At 36.9% G+C, this 23,428-nt stretch overlaps 1 protein-coding gene across 19 annotated transcripts in view; it reads right to left on the reverse strand.

Moving 5' to 3' along the window:
* The window catches only part of LOC105481498 (taspase 1), a 441,844-nt gene that overhangs the window by 321,911 nt on the left and 96,505 nt on the right, over positions 1–23,428 (reverse strand). For all 19 annotated transcript variants that reach the window (XR_986975.3, XR_986974.3, XR_011613532.1 and 16 more), the window contains one exon: positions 1,858–1,977. Coding sequence is in view for 14 of the 19 variants with exons in the window: in XM_071079677.1 (XP_070935778.1) it covers positions 1,858–1,977 (120 nt within the window). In the remaining 5 variants the exon portion in view is untranslated. The remainder of the gene's footprint in view (positions 1–1,857; positions 1,978–23,428) is intronic.

The raw sequence follows: 23,428 nt of genomic DNA on the forward strand, positions 1-23,428 counted from the left end.
ACCTTTTCTACTAGGGTATCTAAATCTGATATGCCAAGTTTGATTTTCCTATTGCAAACTTGACAAATACACAGGACTTTATAACGTAAGAAAAATACCATGACCAGACAAAGGCTTTTATAATGAGTTCAAAGCACTGTACACACATGGAGTAATCATTCCCTATACAGCCCCTTGTACACTAGGCAGAGTAGCACAAAACTCATTATTCTTCCCTTCCCCTTTTTCCTAGTCTAGGAATGTAAGCAGCTTAGAGCAGATCAAGCAATATCACTTTGGGGTGTGCAGTGATATTCTCCATGAATTGGATCTCTCTACTTCAAATAATAACTAACCTTCATGAACAAAGTAACTGTGACATTGACTCTTCTTCAAATGTGACAAAGTACACAAAGCATAACAAGACACATTCCATGTATAAGATGCCACCTAAATACTGAGTTTAAATGAACCCTTGCAACTAGTCCATGAGAGTATCCAATTCATTTGTTCACTCAACAAATATTTATTAAGCCCACAAGTAATGTGTCAAAATTGGTTTATCCTCAGAAATCTTCCTAGATCAGGCCGGGCGCGGTGGCTCACGCCTGTAATCCCAGCACTTTGGGAGGCCGAGGCGGGCGGATCACGAGGTCAGGAGATCGAGACCACGGTGAAACCCCGTCTCTACTAAAAATACAAAAAATTAGCCGGGCGCGGTTGTGGGCGCCTGTAGTCCCAGCTACTCGGGAGGCTGAGGCAGGAGAATGGCGTGAACTCGGGAGGCGGAGCTTGCAGTGAGCCGAGATCGCGCCACTGCACTCCAGCCTGGGCGACAGAGCGAGACTCCGTCTCAAAAAAAAAAAAAAAAAGAAATCTTCCTAGATCAAATGGATTGTTAAATTTCATTCTCAGTATAAAACTAAAGATCGGAGGCGGCGGGAGGGGCAAAGTAAAGAGGATGTGCAAATGAACTGAGGACAAGCAAATTTTACATAAATTAGAGCAATCTCCTTTCTAGATTTTTTAAAGTGATACCATGTGTTGGTGACCTGAAATACTGGTTATTTTATAAAATGGCTGAAATGCTTGATCAGAGGAGGGATGTAAAGGGCCAAATGTCACTATACATGGAATAGAGGAAATAAAAAATGTAACTCTAAAATCATTTATCCAACTAAAAAGCAAGCAGGATAGTCAAGTAGAGCTTTTTCCTAAAGACAGTGATATTTACAGAGAGCAAATGGAAACTGGCACACATTTATGAAATTTCTATTAAATACCCAGGCCAGTGCCCAGCCTGCTGAAAGTGGCAAAACTAGGATCACCCATTGTAAAGATGAGAAACAAACCAATTACTATGAGATAGGTTTTCTTAAAAAGAATCTTAAAAAGGTATTTGGTTGATGATTTATACTAGATGTTAAAAAACAATTATATTCATTTTTTTCTAAAGAAAAAATGTTCCCACTGGTTAAAAAATTGTGAGCTGGACCGGGCACAGTGGCTCACGCCTGTAATCCCAGCACTCTGGGAGGCCGAGGTGGGTGGATCATGAGGTCAGGAGATAGACACCATCCTGGCTAACACGGTGAAACCCCGTCTCTACTAAAAATACAAAAAAATTAGCCAGGCATGTTGGCGGGTGCCTGTAGTCCCAGCTATTCGGGAGGCTGAGGCAGAAGAATGGTGTGAACCTGGGAGGTGGAGCTTGCATAGAGCTGAGATCATGCCACTGTACTTCAGCCTGGGCAAAGAGTCTCCAGACAGACTCCAGTGAGACTCTGTCTCACAAAAAAAAAAAAAAAAAAAAATTGTGAGCTAAAAATTCCATGCTTTACTTTGAAAGGCTAGTTTAAAAAACCCGTAATTACTTACCTGCCCAACTCTCCCCGGATGTTTCAAGGCCAAGCCTCCACTGGAGACAGCAGCAGCAACATTCCCTTCGTGGTCCACAACCACAGCGCCCACCGTGTCCAAAGTGCCTGAGTCATTTTCCTGCAGAGCAAAAGTGGCACAAGTATTCACTAGGCATGGCGTGGGACAATCTGATATGACTATATAGCACTTTTCTGTACAATCATGACACAACAAAATCTAAACTAATCCCTAAGTGGAACATTGAGCAATCTGCTAAAATTATCTATTAACAAGTTGCCATTTAAATCCTATTTAAGTCAAAATGTATTTTCCACAGAGAAATCCCGAACAAAAGGTGTCCTGTTGCTTTTCTCTAATAATAAGGCTATATTGTCTTTTTAATGGAGGACATATCACAATTTAATATAAATTACAGTATACAGCAGTGTCTCTTCATTCTCAAGAATTAAGTTCATGTTTGAGAATGTGTAGAGGAAAAGATCTGTGGCATAAATGAACCAATAAATACCCTTGTTAGTATTTCTTTAAGTATTATACACAAACATCTAATAGAAATACATTCCACACAATAAATTAAGAAAATGGCATTTACAATCTTAAAGTATACCACACTATCATTTTTCTCTTAGAGTTCCTTGTTTGTGAGAAACTTCATGGCAAGCTCCCTTCTCTCCTATAACAGTAAGATGCTTGCCAATTGTATGGCAGAAAAGTGTATGTTCTTGGAAGGCATCTTTGTGTTTCGATGTTTTGTTCCAGGTTCCACGTGTTTAAGGCACTTAGTGACATTTAGTGACTATGAGCAGCTGTCTCCTACCTCCAAAGTTTCTGGTCACCTGTGCAAGAGAGACAAACACTACACTACTGGATAGAAATAATGTTTAAGGGAGGCAAGAAAAAAATTCAGGGAAGAAGAAGTCTCACATATTAAAAAGGGGGCTTAAGGTAGGTTTTTAGGTTAATAGTAGTCATGGTAGTGTTCTTATGCTAGGACATTGGTTTTCAAACCTTGCCCCTCAACCCTAGATCCCACCCTTACCCCCACCACCAGTATGCATGTAAGAGCCAGGCCCAACGCAGGGTTCAACATGAACAGCTCCCCATCCTGTGTGGTTTATTGCTCACACTACTGAGCAGGACTTGGTTGGTACTAAGAGATCCACAAGAAGCAAAATGACACACTAAAGCAATCACCAGAAAAGTCAATGAGTTCCTGGGGCCATCTCAGAAGCTGAGCAACATTGAAGAGTTTCTAATACTGGAAGCAGAATTCAAACAAGAGATTTTTCCCTAAAGCAAACTGGAAAACTCAGGAGTAGAGTGTGCCACAACAAAATTTTACATTAAGTCTGTTAGGAAAAGATATTTACATCTAGAATTTATATTTCTTGCTCTAAATTCTAATTTCCCTTAAATATACTGATATACTATGACAGTACTTACTTTGATAGGAAATGCTGAACTGGCTGAAAAGAATGCTATATGCCTAATCCCTCTTTTAACCACAGCTGGAGAAAGTCTAGACAATGGATCCACATGATCATATCTCAGAATGCCATAGTTCTGCTCAAGGCATGTGCCCTTCAAGAATACTTCCTAACCTGGCCATACACTCCCTGAGGAAGGGTTTGATCCACTCCATATCACACTGAATTCAATAGACACTCAGGACATACTTATTTTTTAATTAGGATGCAGGATATCTGTATCCCTGGTGTTACAAAACATGCCCAATAGTGAATACCATGCAATGCCATCCCAGTGTCAGGGCCAGTTTTCTACCTCCGTTTCACAAGATTTGACTTCATGCAAATCCAGATGCTGCCGCTATCTTAGGGAAGACTTAACAATAACCAGACTCGCTCATTCAGGTTGGACAAAGCAAAGTCTATCTTCTCTGCTAGGTAAGATTAAGAACAGCAGTACAGAAATGCATTAAAAACATTTTATTCCAGAAAAGATGGATAATCTTAAAGAGAAATATACTTTTAAGAGGAATATTTGTTTTATAATTCTAATAAATAATTTCTAAATCTTTATATTCTTGCAATCTCGAGTAGAGAAGTGTTAGTTCCCCAGATGCCAAATTTGATGTCTTCTTTAGGAAGGCTTCTCAAATTTTAATGTGCACACAGATCATCAGGAGAATTTGTTTCAATGCAGATTCTGATGGAGCAATCTGGGAACTATCCAAGACCGCACACCTAACAATATTCCACATTATGCTAAGGGTCTAACAGCATCCCACCCCAGGGGATCATTATCCACCAAATACCTGCCCCATTCATTCTGAAGCAAACTATTTACAGGCACAAATCTGCTTAAGGAGAAACGTAAACTACCTAAGGCTAACACTATGCCAGTATAAAAGATTTAAGTTCTATCTTGCTCAACTGTCAACTGACAGCTTATCACCACTATTATACTACATGGATTTGGTATGTGTATTTTAAAATACTGATCTTACACCTTTAAAAAGCAAACAAATCTCATACAAATAAACAAACTGTAAAATAACTTTCCTCAACAATAACAGAAAAGTAAAGAAAGGGTATTCTTTTAAGATTATTTTTTGGAAATACTGAGTTTTTATTGAGAAACATATGCCAGTACTTTTTGCCCTTATTCTTTGTTTTAAAATTCTGGAAATTTTTACACACTTTTTTCCCTAGCCCAAGTAAGGCATAAAGTGACTGTCTCCATCAGGCCTACCAAATAAGGATAATTGCTTCCGGTAAATAATCAAATTGGGACTTCCATCCTATTTCACTGTCCAACCTTTGAGGGACAGTTATGTCTCTTTTTTACATTTTAGTTATTTTAATGAATAAAGATTATCTATATTTATGGTATACAGCACGATGTTTTGACACAGGCACCGACTGCAGAAATCAAGCTAATTAACGTATACATTACCCCACAGAATCATTTATTTCTGGCGAGAATGCTTACAACCTACTCTCTTAAGGGTATTTTTCATTAGTTCCTTTTTATAAACTGCAACTGCTGATACTACCCATGCATTCTGTAAAACAGAATTTTATACAGGGGATAAGTAATGTATACACAATGCTATGCATTATCTGTAAAGCACTTTTCCTAGCATTTCAATCAGGATATTGTGAAGCATGAGAACTGTTATGCCTAACCAAACTCCTATAGAAAGATACAAAAACCGATGTCAGTGTAACTGGATTATACATAGATGGATTTACTCTTAACTTGGTTTTCAAAAATGAAAAATCACACAAATAATAGAGAATCCTGTTCCAAATTAAGCTAAATATTCCTAAGAGCCTGTAACACCTACAAAAAAAAAATCAGAATTACTTCATAAATATTCAAGAACTAGTTTATAGACTTCACATACTGCACAGCAAATTTAAGGATGATGAAGTAATATTTAAGCATTTTTATGAAGTGCAGATAAATTAGGTGAAAGACAAACATTGGTATTTTGGCCATAATAATTTCACAGAGCTTGGTTGTACAGGAATGAAATCTTAGAAAGGTTAAAAAACATACAATGACTGTTACTATACAGAGCTACTATTACACTCTTACACTCTATAAATACTTAAAAATATATGCACTACACGGATACACATATACCTATTGTCCTTGACTAAAACATGCTATTTCTATTACTTTTTTGATAAAGTTGTAACTAAAAAGCAACTGTATAAAACTATAGTTCCCTTCAAAATAAACATGTATAGAAAGTTAGCAGACAGGTTACATGTGTTAAAGAAAACATTGAAATAAAACTTTCTTGAAGTAACCAATAAATAAGCAGTCCCTGTTTTCTCTGCTCCAAATAGAAATGGTTATTATGTAGTTATTATAAGAATTAAATTAACACATGTAAACTACTTTAAAAGGAATAAATCCCTTAATACAAAGTTAAGGCACTTGCCACCAGAAAATTAAGCCTCTAATCTGCACTCTCTGAAATCTGCCAAGAAACCCATCTCAGTATTCTTTTTTTTTTTTTTGAGACAGAATTTTGCTCTTGTTGCCCAGGCTGGAGTGCAATGGCGTGATGCTGGCTCACAGCCTAAGCTTCCCGAGTAGCTGGGATTACAGGCACCCACCACCACACCCAGCTAATTTTTTTGTATTTTTAGTAGAGACGGTGTTTCACTATGTTAGCCAGGCTGGTCTTGAACTCCTGACCTCAGGCGATCCACCTGCCTCAGCGCCTCGGCACATGGTAAGCCACCATGCCCAGCCCCAGCTACCAGTCTTTTATCTTATTAACTCGGTCTTTCTTCCATCCAGAATTACTCAAACATCAAGTAGCTAAAATATAAGAATAAACCTTAAATGTATAAGTGCGTTCTAAAATAGGTCTATTATGGGATTATCTTAATATAATGATAAAGACAGAAATGCATTCTTTGAAAACATTGAAAACATACCAACCCCTCCTCATATACCTTTGTTAGGTTTGAGAGCAGCATTATAACTGGCATGAGCTTCCACTTGAGAAATGCAGATGACTTACACCCTAACATGACAGTACAACAATGCCATCATAAAGCTTTCACATCTCTGAGTATCCTAAACATAGAGAGATGGCTCCTGCTACAGAACATCTAGACCTAGTTCTATATCTCTCACAAATCAGCCCTCCAACAGCAGGGCCACTGTGGGCTACAGTTTATCAACTATCTGTAAACAAAGTATAATCTAGCTAGGCCGGGCTGGGTGGCTCACGCCTGTAATCCCAGCACTTTGGGACGCCAAGGTGGGTGGATCTCCTGAGATCAGGAGTTCGAGACCAGCCTGGCCAACATGGTGAAACCCTGTCTCTACCACAAATACCAAAAAAAAAAAAAAAATTAGCTGGGCATGGTGGGGTGCACCTGTAGTCCCAGCTACTCAGAGACTAGGAGAATCACTTGAACCCAGGAGGTGGAGGTTGCAGTGAGCGGAGATCACGCCACTGCACTCCAGCCTGGGTGACACAGTGAGACCCTGTCTCAAAAAATAATAATAATAATTTAGCTAGAATTATTTACTCTCACCTATGTGGACTGCATGAAACCAGAAAAAATCTCAACATAGGAACACTCAATGATATTATCTTCCCTCTTCAGAAAATCATCTTCTGATGCCCAATACTATTAATGATGTTTCTTATAAACTATAGTCAAGATGTCTATTCTAAAGTAATCTTTTATTTTCTTTGTTTAATGGGTATGAATTAAATGGCTTTGCAACACTACACAAATTGGTACCAAATATATTTACGGAGCAAGAGGAAAAAACTGTATACTATATAAAAATTTAAACAGAGTGGTCAACATAGCAGACCCTGTCTCTACAAAAAATAAAAAAATCAGCCAGGCATGGCGGCACAAACCTGTAGTCTGAGCTACTTAGGAGGTTGAGGCTGGAAGATCCCCTGTGCCCAGGAGTGCAAGGCTACAGTGAGCAATCATCACATCACTGCACTCCAGCCAGAGCAACAGAGTAAGACACTGTCTCTAAACAAGTAAAAAGTAAACAATAAAATCTTTATACTACTTATTTCCTAAATCACTCAACAAAAATTAACAGAAGCATCTTCAGGTTAAAATAAAAATAAAGTGTTTGAACCATGCTTTTAGGCGGATACAACATATCTGGGTTAGAGGAATTAAATTCATACTATAAAAAAGATTACTTAAAAATTCTGAACCCTCAAAGATAGCAAAGGACAATGTTTTCTAACTGGTAGAATTCCTATACAATGTTCTGGGGTTTGCAACATTAAAGGTGGAAAAGGCAATGGTTTTCATCTTGGTTTTTAAGATAATCTTTTAAATAATGTAAAGAAATGTAAGTTTTTCTCTTTAAAATGGAACAGTTTGAAGGGTCTCAGAGTCCATGTTGAATGAGTGTGTGTAAGTGATAGTAGACATCACACGAACATACTCATGGCTTAAATTATTACATAGCTAGACAGTAAATATCATCACAAAAGTAGTTTTATGCAGCTTTAAATCATTTCTATTCTCACTCATATGCAGTTTAATTAACATCATTTAACTTATACCCATAGTGAACCACTGGTTAAAGATTGAGAACCTAGGATATGCTGAAGTTGAAATAAAAATTACAGCAAGTTCCTTAAGATGACATTAACTAGGTCATTAAACTGCATTCATCCTATCAAAATACTTACAGAACACATCTCAAGGACTTCAAATATTAGTTTAAATATTTAATGATAAATATGTCCAATTTTGCTTATTTGTCAGAAATGAATATTAATCACAATTTTATACTTCTAAATCAAAATTTATAAGTTCTACATTAAACATAAACCAATCTATGACCTAACAATGAAATACTTAAGTATTTACCAAAAAGAAGTCAAAATGTATACCACAAAAAGACTTGTCAAGGGTGTTCATGGCACCTTTATTTGCGATAGCCAAGACCTGGGAACAATCCAAATGTCTATCAACAGGGGAATGGGGAAACAAATTATGATATTGTCAATATGGGAGGATTGCTAAGCAATAAAAAGGAGCCCATGCTATATGGAACAATACGAATAATCTTATATGCTGAGCAAAAGAAGCTGGACACAAAAGAATACATAGACTCCATTTTAATGAACAAGTAAAACTATGGTGAAAAAGAATCAGAAAATTGTTATCTTCATTGGGGAGGGCATTAACTACGAAGCGGCACAAGAAAACTTTCTGGAGTCGTGGAAATATTCTATATTTTGACAGGAGTATTGATTATATGGTTATATACACGTCAAAATTCATCGAATTACACACTCAAGATGCATGCATTTTACTGTATGTAAATTTTGCCTGTAAAAAAGGCAAAAAAAAAAAATCAATAGCAATGTATTATCTTAAAAAACAAAACCGAATACTCAAAACATCAGATCGTGAACAAACTTTTCAACTTTTTTCTATTGGTATAAGGCATATTTAATACACATTTGGTTGTAACTGTAAGAAAAAGGGGGAAAACCTGAAAAACATGAATGAGATATTAGGAGACATGGCTCAAAGTCTAATCTGTGGCTAACTAGAGAGAATACACAGAATAAAAGAGAGAAAATATTTAAAGACGAAATGGCTCAAATTTTCCAGAACTGATAGAAAACAAGAATCCTGATCTCCAGGAAGCCACAGAAAAAGGGAAAAAGCCAGACAGAAAAGAGATGTCACCTACAACAGAACGACAGCCAAATTCCTGGAAGCTCAGTAGGCCAGAAGGATATAATGGTTGGTATAATATCCTCAAAGAAAAGTAACTATAAACTTAGAAACGATATTCAACAACACTGCCTTTTAGGAACAAAATTAAAGACATTTATAAATATATAAATAAATCCAATGAGTTCACTGCCAGGAGGACTGCATTTAATAAAGTTTGTAAGGGGCATTCTACTTAACACTACAACCTGTCCTCCTTCTGCATCCTCCCTACCATCCACACACAAGCACACCTACTCTCCTTTCTCTATATTTTTTCCATAACATCTCATCACCTTCTAAAACGATATAATGCTCATATCATTTAAATTGCCTATCTTTCTGACAAGATGATAGGCTTGATGAAGGCAGGAACCTTTGCATATTTTATTCACTAACATATGCCAAGCACCCAGAAAAGCACTTGACACCTCTTAGGCATTCAGTAAACACCTGTTGAATCGATGAATAAATAAATAAATGACATATTTCAAGAAGAAGGGAAATAAATGAAAGAGGACAAGCAGACACGCAACAAGACATGGGTAAGGAAATACAATGGCAAACCTGCATATAAATTAAAACACATAGTGAAACCCCGTCTCAACGAAAAATACAAAACATTAGCCGGGCATGGTGGCGTGTGCCTATAGTCCCAGTTACTCGGGAGCCTGAGGCAGGAGAATTGCTTGAACCTGGGAAACAAAAGTTACAGTGAGCCGCGATCGTGCCACTGCCCTCCAGCCTAGGCGACAGAGCGAGACTCAGTCTCCAAAAAAAAAAAAAAAAAAAAAAAAATTCTTTAAAAATAATAACGTCTTATTGAATGTCAGATTGGATTTTAAAATCTGGCTAGATGTTATTTATGACAGATAAACATAAAGCATAAGTATATGGAAAAGTCAAAAGTAAAAGGATGGGGAAGAAAAAACTGATATGCCAAGCAGATATCAATCCAAACAATGAAACTATGTTAACATCACACAAAATAAGTGTTAAGACAGAAAGCATTAATAGAGATACAGGGCTTTACATGATAAATGCTGAAAGCTTGGAGTCACCAAGGAAATATAATAATTCTAAATTTGTATGTATTTTTTAAAAGCCTCAAATTTATGTAAAGTAAAAACAGAGAAATCAACAAATCATACTCCACAATGAGATATTTTAACACGTTTCTCTCGATTATGAAGAGGTCAAGCAGGAAAAATCAGTAAGAAATGGATGTGAATAGCATATTGAAAAGCTTGACTTGATAGCACTGACAGATCTCTGTACCCAATATTAGAAAAGAAAGTTTCTTTTTAGGCACAAACTGATCGCACATTAAATCATAAACTAAATCATTAACAAATTTCAAAAACCAATATCAAACAGAATATACTCTCTGACTATAATACAATTAACTTAGGAGACAACAGTAGATAAAATTTAGAAATTAAAAGAATAAAAAACTCTTCTAAATAATTTATGGATCAAATAAATCAACATGGGAACAAAAATACTTAATAATGAATAACAAAAATGTAGCATTTCAAAACTTGTGGGATACAGTAAAAGTAGTACAGAGAGGGAAACTTATGTCCAAAATTTTAACATCAGAAAAGAAGATAAAATTAATAAGCTAACTATCCAACAAAAGAAATTAGAAAGAGAACAAGATAAACACAAAGAGGGGGGGAAAAAAACAAAGAAAAACTGAAAAATCAATGAAAGAGATAGTTATAAACTTTAAATAAAGAGACCAAAAAAAGGCAAAGTTGGTTCTGTGAAAAAATACTTGAATGAATTCAATCTGATTGGCAATCACTTTCTCTGTGTATCACCTAAATCTCAGCAAAAGCCCATCCCTCCTGCCTTGTCCTCCAACACTAGCCTCGTCTCTCTCAAGTAATAACAGACACTGGCATCTCTGCCTCACTTGCACTTCATACAGTGCAAATGTCACTTTCCACCCCTACCCTCATCCCCACCCCACCCACACCACACATTCAAGTACTACACATCTTCAAGTGATACAGGCTCAAATAATTCCAGAAAAAGATTTCTTGGCCAGCCGCGGTGGCTCACACCTGTAATCCCTACACTTTGGGAGACCAAGGCAGACAGATCACTTGAGGTCAGGAGTTCAAGATCAGCCTGGTCAACATGGAGAAACCCCGTCTCTACTAAAAATATAAAAAAATTAGCCAGGCACAATGGCATACGCCTATAGTCCCAGCTACTCAGGAGGCTGAAGCAAGAGAATAGCCTCAACCTCAGAGGCGGAGGCTACAGTGAGCCGAGATTGCGCCACTGCACTCCATCCTGGGTGACCCAGCGAGACTTCGTCTCAAAAACAAAGATTTCTTGAATCACTTCCTGACCAAACAGGAGGACTTTACACCTTTCAACCTCTAAAACACATATTTCTCCCCAATACAAGAAGACCTACGAGGATCTTTGTTGGCTTCTCTTGCCCCTCATGCATCTATAAGAAACAAAGTATCATAAAATTAATATTCTTTAATTGAATCTCATCAATAACTCAAACTTTGTTCCCTCTGAAACTGCATCTTGCTCAATTGGACATGTGATCCAAACTCAGCTTAACTAAAGCAGTTTTCTATTACCTCACATTTCTGATTATTTCATATTTAGATCTTCCCTAAATGTAACGTTTTTGCACATCACTCTTAAATGAGTTTGTTCCCAAAAGCACATCCTTAAACAACTGTCGTGAAATATTTGGCTAGTCCCCATAATAACCAAACCGAAATCCACACCCATTTCTCGTAATATGGGAGCAGTCCTTATTTCTGGAAGTTTTGTGTGCCCTTTAGTCTACTGTTCAAAACAAACTTCTAAGACTAAAACCATCAAACATTAAGCCACTCACTTTATCTATTAAAAAATTATATTTCTTGATATTGGTCCCATATTCCTATATTCAGTGTTTCCTTTTTGTAACAATTCTTTACTGCCCTCCCATCCTATGAGGTCATTTGGTACTGGATCACACTTTTCTCATTTTCTACTAATTCAGTTCTATTTTACTCCAAACTTTCTTGATTTCCTAAAAGTGAGAATAAGCAATGCCCATACTACACTTTAGCTCTAACTTTGTTTCTCCCACTGGAGAGCTGCTCATCCTTCACTGTAATCAGTCACCACTGTCTGGGAAATATGTTCAAGAGAGAAGAAGAGAACCAAGATTATTTGGTAGTTTTACTTCATAGAGGCATGTGTATCATAGCATTAATACTTCAAAGACAGAAACAACACAACATGCTACTAACATACTGACTAATAGGATATGAATTAATTACTGGGCAGATTTAAAAATACAAAGCTAGACAACCTAAGACCTTGCTAATTATTAATAAATAGGAAGAAAATCTCCTTTATAAATGCAGGCAACCTTTTCCAATTTAGTTGTCCAATTTGGCTCTTTCCAAAAACACCTGGCTATGGTCTGGACCTCTGGTCTTTCTTTCATTTTAGGGCACATATTTATCTTCTCTAGATAAAATTACACCTTCCCTTTTAAATACGAGAGCTCTGCCAGCCTTTAAACTGAGTCTTAAAGAAGTGGGGAATAACAGATAAAGGACTGGAAGGTAGCATGGACAATCTGGATTCTATTCCTGCCAAAGAAACACCATAACAATTGGGACGGACCACTTAACTTGGATTTAAATTCAACCCTTTCCAGACTGAAGAACAATATTTAACATTGACTTAATACAGTAATAAGTTACTTTATTTAACATGAAATTTTTTAAGTAGAGCATATCTATGCATATCACCAAATGGCCACATAATTATGAATATACCCATGAAAATAGAAACTGATATTCAAAATCATAAATACATACCAATTAAAGATAAGCATATTGAAAAGCAAAAAGAAAGAAAAAGTATCTATTATACTCTTTATCCTTTTGTTCCTCAATAGATCTTATTAGAAAGTAAAAATAAAGAATTGAGAGAGTAGGAAAGGAGTTAAGTATATCCTAGGATATAAAATATAACCTAAATTGTGATAGTGCCATATCCTAGAAAACCGAATGTCATTCAAATTAATCTCAGTGATACTTTCAGAGACTCTAAATAACCAAAAGCCTGGTTTAGTTCAAATAGCCACGAGGATGGGCCATTCATACATATTTCAAAATATTCCCCTCATTTGGTCAGAAGTACGATAATACAAATAAAAGTAGCAAATGTCCAGGGGGACTCTAGCTATGGTCATAATTCCTCTATGGCCTATTTTACTTTGCTAAATTCTGCAGAGAGTTTAACTTTATCAACTGACATTCCCCCACCAGGAATTACAAGGTGCCAAAACCAGCGTTTGGTTTGACTAGCAAAGTGTAGTTTGGTGTTACACATTTTTTTTTAAATACCTTACAATGGAACACACACAAGGCCAGTCAGCCCCACTCTCTTCTACTTGTCCACCTCTCTAGATCTGTCTCACACATTTAGGCTGCCTACCTGCCTGGCACCCTTGGCATCTGAGTTTGAAACCACTGTCCTGCAGAAAACCTGAGGTACAACCAAACTCATCCATTCGCAGGCCTCTGAACCCAGGACTTTTATCTGTCTTTCTACCCAGACGTATAAGTCTGACCCTTTATCCAACATCCAGCTTAAATTCCTCCAATTCCATTAAGGCTGCCATGTGAAACTCAGCAGAGCTTAGAGTGATTTCTCTATCCAGTTAATTCCTGTGGCTCTCACTGATGATTTTGTTCTTCTAACACATACCAAATGGCATGATTTCTTTTTATTGGGTAATTCCTTTGGATAAAATACATAAAGGGCAGGGTCTAGGTGCCAAATCCTCTATTCATTCTCTAAGATCTATTTAAAAACCTGTACATAAATAGCATTCAATAAATGTTTGTTGGTGATAATGTTGAGGCCAAAGGTTAAAAAAAAAAAAAGAGGACTGGAAAAGCAAAAATAAAGACTGCAAGAAGCCATGACTTCTGGTGGAAAAAACACCAATCAAAGCCCATGCACTTCTCCAAATGACTAGCTGGTAGTTCCTCAAGCTACACAAACTGATGAAGCAGTGAAAAGAGAGCACTGCCTATTTCTTGGGCTAATAATCCAAAAAGGATGTTTCACAAACCTTAACCCTTCTTCACAGAAAAGACAACAATGCTTACAAAATAAAAATGCTCTTAGCACAGCCAAAAAAAGGCACAATCACAAGCTTCATAAACTTGTCTGAGCTCACAAGGCAATTCATACTTCCATTCTGTAAGACCTCTAGCTCCCTTGGAAAAGCACACATCCAAAATAAACATGTGCTACAAAATGGATAGGAATTCTTGTTGTGATGAGGGTCCATTCTTTTTCCTGGCGGTGGGGGGAAGACATGGTCTAGAAGCTCACTTGTAAACAGGCAGTTTTTACCTGCGTTAACAGGAAAGGCACTTGGTCAAGTTTCTCTAGATGAGCACGCCCCCTTGTGGGCACTTCCTGACTCACCTCTTTGGAATGGCCAGTGGAGATTGTGGGCTGTTTCAAGGTTATTATTTTTCAACACTCATTTCCCTCCCTTACTTACATATTATCTTACATCTCTATAATGTTGAGTAAGAATAATAATATTATTTGGTAATACTTTAGATAACCTATCCCTTTTGTTTATTTCCCCAAACACAAGCTTATTAAAACAAGCATAGTTTTTAGACTAATGTATGTTTGAAGCCCTTAAATAATAGATTTTAAACCTATTGAAAGACTGCAAAATGTACTATTAAGAGGAAATATCCTTATGTGGATTTTCTCTTTCAAAATTAATATTCAAATCATCAGCTGTAGATGCTTAAATTAGTAATGTCAACTGAGTAAAGGCACTATTTCTAGGGACTGTGATAAGGATAAAGTAACAAAATGCTCATGCTTCTATGGACCTACACAAACAAAATAACCACATACACCAACCTCAAAATGGCAAATGTGTACATCAGATAATTCAGTTCAATTAACACTTATTAAGTACCTATCATCTGCACCAAGCAGAAGAAAGAAATCTGATCTGCATGGTATTAGGGCTGGCCCATAAAGGAAGAGTTTAATCAGAATTTTCGGGGAGCAAAGAAGTAGCTAATATTCCATTATTAATTATTGCTTATCCCATTAAGGGAAGGAATATGAACAAAAACTTAGAAATAAAACTGAAAAGAGAAATATATTTGGTGAGAAAAAAAGATAATTCCAGAAGGAAAATAATGGAAAAGTAGCTTGTAGCTAGGTTTCAAGAGGGTTTATAAAATTCAGCTTAAAAGTTTGGGTTTTAACCCACAGAGTAAAGATTCTATTAAAGTTTCTTCCAGGAGAGAGATAAAAACCAATGCAGGTATTTTTAGGAAATGTATCTTCCAATAGCACACAGAATATAAATGGAATGGAGCAGGACTAGAGGCAAAGAAGCCAGGCATGAAGATACTGCAACAGTCCAGCCATTGAGGGTGAAAAGACAAAGGCTTACTGGTGGTAAATCTACTAAAAAGAAACAAGAAAAATAACACTAGTGCATGTATTCACTATATGTTTATTGAGCATTTATTATATGTCAAGCTGAGAAACAATGGTAAATAAGACATAATAACTGTCCTCCTGGAACCTCATTCTACTGGAAGATAAAGACATCAAATAACCACACTAATAATGACAGAGAGATAATTGGAGCAGCACGATAGATTAAAGAGAGAGAAGAAGGAAGGAGACAGGCAACATTCCCTGGATCTGGAATCACAGGTGTGAAGACCTTGACACAGAAAGAATCTTGACAATGTGACCCAGAGTGAGATGGCAAAAGATTGGAAAGACTGACAGCCATGTCTGCTCCCACAGGGTCCTGGGGCTCTGTTGGGAAGCCTATACTTTATTCTTAAGAGCAGCTGGAAGAGAGTTAAGGGTTCAAGCAGGAGCATGACAACTGTACTTTTAGAAGACTCCAAGAATGCTGGGTAGAGAAATGACCGAAAGGGCAAGGCAGTTGTGGGCAGATAGGCAGGAAGCTATTGCAATCATCCAGAAGAGTGAGTGGAGCATGATTCTAAACATGCTGAGTTAGACTGTGACGGGTCAAACAAGTGAAAGTGTGTAATAGGCAGGGGAAAACAGGCAACTGGAACAGGTTGGGACACAAAAAAAGGAAATGGAAAATACATACAGATTCATCCATTCAAACAAACCTTCATTAAATAGCTGCTAATGTGTTAGCCGCTCTGGTGGGCAGGGGAACATAAAGAGCAAGGAGCCTGACTTGACAGAATTGGCTGCTTGGTGAAGGCTTGACTGTGAACAATGAAAGTGACCCTGAGGCAAATCCTGGAAGCAAAGAGGAAGAGCTGCAACTCCTAGAAGGGAGTTCTAGACTACCTGGAGGCAAGCTAACTGAGTGACGCTGGACATGAAGTCACTGACTGAATTCAGTCAGATAATCCCACTTCATCTAAAATGTTCCATGTTTGTTTAAGCAATGGATGCTTTTCTAAGCCCACTGTGACATATTAGGAAGAACAAGCAACGATCTCAAATGCTGGCCCAACAGCTTACCCATTCCTGCAGATTATGATTTGGTATGTTTAGAGCAGAGCCTAAGAATCTGTAGTTTTAAAAGTCCCCAAGTGAATCTAATGGTCAGCCAGGTTTAGCATCCACTAGAATAAAGAATTACTTAAAAGAGAATCAAGGGAGTTTGGACATACTCCATGTTGACAATGAATATGTATTAGAGTATTATCAAGCTAAAAAAGACCATGGTAATTACCTAGTTCAATATGCTGACTTTACTACTGAGGAAACTAAAGTCTAGAGAGGTTCCACGTTTGCCCAAAGTCTCTGGACTGGCTTATGGTGGACCTAGATACAACTCTTGACCCTTTATACACTATCTCTCACCTTACCCTATTCCCTCCACTCCTCAAGTAATTCCAGTCTCAAGTCTTGAATTTCAAATAGTTCCTGGGACCTACGTATTTAAAATATTCTAGGCTGATTAGAGAAGAGACAGCTGAACCAAGCCTTTAAAAAGTTACAGACAGTTTTCCATCAACCTAATTAAGCACTGGTTCTTTCTTGTCTTGTGATCTTAAAATATCTTTGTAATTGGTGTGTGTGTGTGTGTGTGTGTACATGCATTTGGTTTTCTTAATGCACTGGTTTATTCTGCTATCTTATTAGCTATACATGCGTCAGCATCACCATGTCTTTGATAGGTCAAATCAGGTCATTGGTGTATGGTGATATCATATGATATCACATGCAGACATATTTAAACTTAGAATCTGATGTTTTTAACACCAGAATCTAAGCCAATTCCCAGATATAAAGGCTTCTATCTGTAGTCCCAGTGAGATTCCATTCACTGAAGGTATTTCCTGTTAGGAAAGCTACAAGGTGGTGATTTGATATTATAAACATTATTCCAATGATAATGTAAGAAATGTTCCTTTTTTCTCTCTCCATTGATTCCGTTAAATACTAGAAATTTTAAGTCTCTACAGAGCTATTAAACACTCAAAATTTAGGAAGGATTTACAAGGCTGACAATATCTAATGTCAACTTACAAATATCCTGACAAACCACAGGTTACTTCCATTACAAAATAAAAACAGTAGTTAAGTTTGTTAACATTGCCTTCTTGCCTCAATTTCATCTTACTTATAACTTTAAGACTTTATATAGATTTAAGGTATAGCTTGGTGTGGATTTAAGGAAGACCTGAGAAGAAACTCAATCTACCAGGTATTGAATTTTTATATGATAAATTAGAAGCTTTTCCTAAATCAGGAATACACAGAGAGAGAGAGAGAGAGAGAGAGAGAGAGAGAGAGACTGCAAATTGTCCAGCCATCAAAGGTCAAAAGTTTTAAACTCAGATATTGATGATTGGCATAAAGTACTACAAGTCATAAACATCTAGAAAATCCTCATCAAGTTCTACTGAAAACAAATGCCAATCATCAGGCTTTATAACCTAAATAAATGCATGGGATGGGGGTGATCCAATAATACATTAATTAAGTTACTGACCTATCTACTTATTTACATGTAAAATCTGTAGGCTCATCCAGTAATCAAAACAGTCTTATGTGAGGCAAATGTAATTTTCAGTATATTACCTACAACTAAAAAAAAATAATTTCAAATACAAGACAATCATTTCACAGAATGAGTTTTCAGTTTTATTTTTTAAAAATACATAAAGTATATTTCTTTATGTAAAAGACAAGTCAAAGAAGTTTCCTACTTCGGTTTACTCACATATTCATGTACTAATCAACTTTTTGAGCAATATGACAAAACTCCAGACCATGCAAAGCCAGTTTCTAAAGAAGACTAATTACTCCTTTCCTTGCACTCTTAATCCTCTAAGAGTCCCTTCCAGTAATATCCAGGGCTGGCTGTTTGAAACTCATATTTATGATATCTAGATTATGCCATGCATTCATTCAGTTTGTTTTTTCAGTGTGAGGGTCTCCTCTTCTAGCAAGTACAGACACGTACACAAGTTCAAATGGAACAATCTGAGGAAAACATGTTGTTTTTTGTGCATTTACTTTCTTTGGTCTTAGCCTACCTCTCACCCAAAAACTAAAATGATTTAGTATGATACAGTTAAGCGTTTACATAATAATTTCAAGATGGTGGGAAAAATGTTACCCACAATATACTTCAAAAGAATAGAATATATTTATATGAAGGGTACAAAGCAAGGCCCAACATTTCCTTTCCGAAACATGTGGCCAATTTGATGTCCCTATGTGGTGGCTAAAGAACACAAAATTAAAAGTTGTAGCATCCCTTTCGAGTGGTTTTGAACACATAACATTGTATGAGAGCACCAAAAGCATTGCAAAATTTTCTGAACTTGTTTATTAAAAATCAAAGAATGAAAGATATTCATTCACACAATGGAAAATGTCTGATTAACTTTCATTTCACCATCCCATGTAAGTACTGCTAAACACCAATGAAATTCATTAAAAACTTAAATCACTTTGTAAAAGTCATGGGAGGAAGCAAATAATTATGTACATTCAACTGTAAAATCTGTTATTAAAGAAAAAGAGATGGAAACTATTTCAACAATATGCTTGTGAAAAATGAAGAGAAAGAAAAAAAAAAGGCTTGAAACATCAAAAATGTTGAGATCAAACAATACCCCCAACCTCTTTTAATCCTCTAAGAGTCCTTTCCAGTCATATCCAGGGCTGGCTGTTTGAAACTGATATTTATGAAATCTAGATCATGCCATGCATTCACTCAGTTTGTTTTCCCAATACGAGGGTCTCCTCTTCTAGCAAGAAACTCTCAGTCATGTAGCAACTTAGTCAGTTCTGTAGCAGAAGCCAAGTACAGCAAATGGCCAATGAGTTAATGAATTAAACACTTCATTCCAAAAGCAAGGTTTCCTCTTCCAAATATGATAAAGATTAGTAAACAATACAACTACTCTTTTCTTTTTGTGTCAAAACAAAGCAAACAATAAATTTAAAACAGGTAATCACTTCATCACATACACAACATGAACTTACTGATAAGTACTCCAACAACGAGAGGCCATGGCAATTTTGTAAGGGGAGATCCAGATGTCAATTTGCAGAAATTATGGAAGATACAGGAACATGCTGAACCGCACTGTGTATATACAATGAGCAAAACTCAGATTGAAGGAAACATCACAGGACAAACAGTCCAGGTTACCTGACAGAAAAATAGTCCTTGCTTTGCTTAATATATATAAATTTCAATTACCAGAGTTTATTTAAATCATACCAGTTCCTCGACAATATGGTTCAAATTTCAATTACCATGGTATATTAACTCTGAGTAATTGCATGAAATATAAACTCCCCCTGAAATATAAACTCCCCGCCATCTCCTGGGTTCACAAACCACTGCAAACATCAGTGATGCACATCACCATCGGTGACCAATCATGACATTCTTTGAAAGTCTGTCAGCGATGTGTCACTGTGCATAGACAGCAAGTGGAAATGCTGCCTCTCTGTCTCTAAGTGATGAATCTACAGAAGAAAGTGAAGCAAAAACAAAACAAAACAAACAAAGTGATAATGCTGGAAGTGAAATTCAAATGCAAGATAAATGAAGTTATACAATAAATAAGTGACCACGGGAATGTCTGACACTGCTGCCATTACGGCTCTAGATATATAGACAGAGGAGCTTAATGAAAGAGGATCTTATCAAGGAGTGGACTTGTGACAAAAAGGATGAAGATGTCCCAGAGGAAGTGACATTAGTAAAAATTTCACACTAAAGGAAGACTGGCAGCTACGTGGTGACACTGAAAGAGCAAAGGGTAAAATGTTGAAGGCTGATCCAAAATTAGAAAGGAGTATGAAAATTCACCACCACATAGAAAAGATGCTTGTGTGATATCATAAGTTACATGCTGAGGAGGCAAGCACTGTTCAAATTCTAAATTTTTATCCCAAATAAAACACTGTTAATGCTTCTAAATTCTTTAGTGTACTAAATATTGGTTTTACTTTTTTCTGTTTCCATACACATTTATAACCAACAGTAAAAGAGTTTTCTGGGTTTTTCTTTCCGTTTTTCTTCTTTCCTCTTTTTGAGACAGAGTCTCACTCTGCTGCCCGGGCTGGAATGCAGTAGCATGATCATGGCTCACTGTAACTTCAAACTCCTGGGCTCAAGCCATCCTCCCACCTCAGCATCCTGAGTAATGGGGACTACAGGTACATGCCACCATGCCCCGCTAGTTTTTCTTTTGTATTTATATAGAGAGAGACAGGGTCTTGCTACGTTATCCAAGCTGGTCTTGAAACTCTAGCCTCAAGTGATCCTCTTGCCTCGGCCTCCCAAAGCACTGGGATGACAGATGTGAGTCACTGTACTCAGCCAAGAGTTTTTAATGTTTTGGCAATAATATTTAAAGGTCTTGGAACAAGCTAAATTTACGCCATTAAGACCACTCTGCATGATTCAGCTTGCATGGTCATTTTATGGTCCAGCCCTACCATGCAAAGTATGGACTGTCTGTATACTATAAAAATAAGAAAGAGATAAAAGAAAAATCCAGAAGAGGTAGGTCTACCCAGAGAGTGAAGGGGAACAGAACTTAAGGACTACTATTCTTATTTCACAATATAATACTACACTAAATAGTCATCTTTTCCTTCTCCATCGTGTCTTCCCTCTAAATAACAAAAAAACAAGCAAGGATGAAACAAAGATGCCAATTACCAAGAATGGATAATAACTAAGAATTTATGTTCCTCACTTTAAAATATTTTATCTTAAAATCTATGTATCCTAAAAGTAGAGATAAAATATTCTTTTATTCAATTTATGTATAGACTAGCTATTTAGCTCAATATTACTTTGTAGTAACAAGGGATATGTTAATTGTGGGGAAGGAGATTATAAAAACCTACCTCCATTAATGCTATATACTATAAATTACCTACCAAATACCCACTACCATTGGTAATAAAACTGCTATTTTGTTTGGGAAGACAATGTGTCTATCCTCAAGCCATGAACTATGAGATGGTAATTATGACAACTCACTCAATTTCCTAGGCTCCTTTGAGCCAAGTGACTGAATTCTGCCCCCTTCTCAACTAAGGAGAAGTTTATTGAGGGAGATTCCAGAAAAATTTTGTATCCCAGATAAAAAAGGAACATACATCTGGCACTACTCCCTTTGCCATCCCACCTTACTCTCACCTTGAATGCAGATGTGACATCTAAAATTTCAGAAGCCATATCACATCCATGAGGCAAAAGGTATAAGAAAAAGGCCCAAGAGAATACCAGATATGTTGGCCCTAGCATCGTCAGAAACCTAAACTAATGCCAGCAACTAACCACCTCCAAACGTATTACTATGTGGCTAAGGGCCAGAGAGCAAGGGGACAAATATGCATTTCTTAAACTACAGTCAGGTTTTCCATCGTTTGCAGCCAAAAGCATTCCATGGATTAATAATTCTTAAACTAATCAAATGTAAGGATAAATCGTCAAAGACTAAAGAAAACAAGAGTGCTCTAATTTATAGAGGTAGAATGCCAAGCAGAATAAATTCTTCCTGCTTTAATTTGTATTTCTACTTGTACTGTGATAATGTTTGTACAATTACTTGAAAAGAAAAAAAGAAAATAAAAAACAAGAAACATTAATGCAATAAAAAAATTCTAAATTTATCACACTTTAAATTACAGGCATATCTTGGAAATATTGCAGGTTTGGTTCCAGACCACCACAATAGAGCGAATATTACAATAAAGTCAGTCAAACAAATATTTTGGTTTCTGAGTACATATAAAAGTTATGTTTACACTTCACTGTAGTCTATTCAGTGTATAATAGTATTATGTTTAAAAAAAACAATGTGCATACCTTAACTTTAAAATACTTTATTGCTAAAAAATGTTAACAGTCATCTGAACCTTTAGCAAGCAATTCATAATCTTTTTGCTGGTGGAGGGCCTTGCCTCAATGTTGATGGCTGCTGACTAATCAGGGCAGCAGCTGCTGAAAGATGAGGTGACTGTGGCAATTTCTTGAAACAAACTAATAATGAGGCTCATCACATTGAATGGCCCTTCCTTTCACCAAAGACTTCCCTGTAGTACATGATACTACTCGACAGCATTTTACCCATAAAACTTCTTTCAAAACTGGATTCAGCTCTCAAACTCCACCATTGCTTTATCAATAAGCTTACCGAATATTCTAAATCCCAGCTGGGCACGGTGGCTCATGCCTGTAATCCCAGCACTTTGGGAGACCAAGGTGGGTGGATCACCTGAGGTCAGGAGTTCCAGACCAGCCTGACCAGCATGGTGAAACCCCATCTCTACTAAAAATACAAAAATTAGCCAGGTGTGGTGGCAGGTGCCTGTAGTCTCAGCTGCTCAGGAGGCTGAGGCAGGAAAATCGCCTGAACCTGGGAGGCAGAGGTTGCAGTGAGCCAAGATCGTGGCCACCGCACTCCAGCCTGAGCGACAGAGTGAGACTCCCTCTTAAAAAAAAAAAAAAAAAAAAAATTCTAAATCCTTTCTCATTTCAACAATGCATTCAGCATCTTCATCAAGAGTAGATTCCATCTCAATAAATCACTCTTTTTATGTATTCACAAGAAGCAACTCCTTACCTGTAAAGTTCTATCATGAGATTGTAGCAATTCAAGCCACATCTTCAGGCTCTACTTCTAATTCTAGTTCTCTTGCTATTTCCACCACATCCTCAGCGACTTCCTCCACTGAAGTCCTGAATCCCTCAACGTCATCCATGAGGCTTGGAATCCATTTCTTCCAAATGCCTATGAATGTTCATATTTTGACTTTCTCCC

This window comes from Macaca nemestrina, chromosome 15 (assembly GCF_043159975.1).
Source record: "Macaca nemestrina isolate mMacNem1 chromosome 15, mMacNem.hap1, whole genome shotgun sequence".
Taxonomy (NCBI): Eukaryota; Metazoa; Chordata; class Mammalia; order Primates; family Cercopithecidae; genus Macaca; species Macaca nemestrina.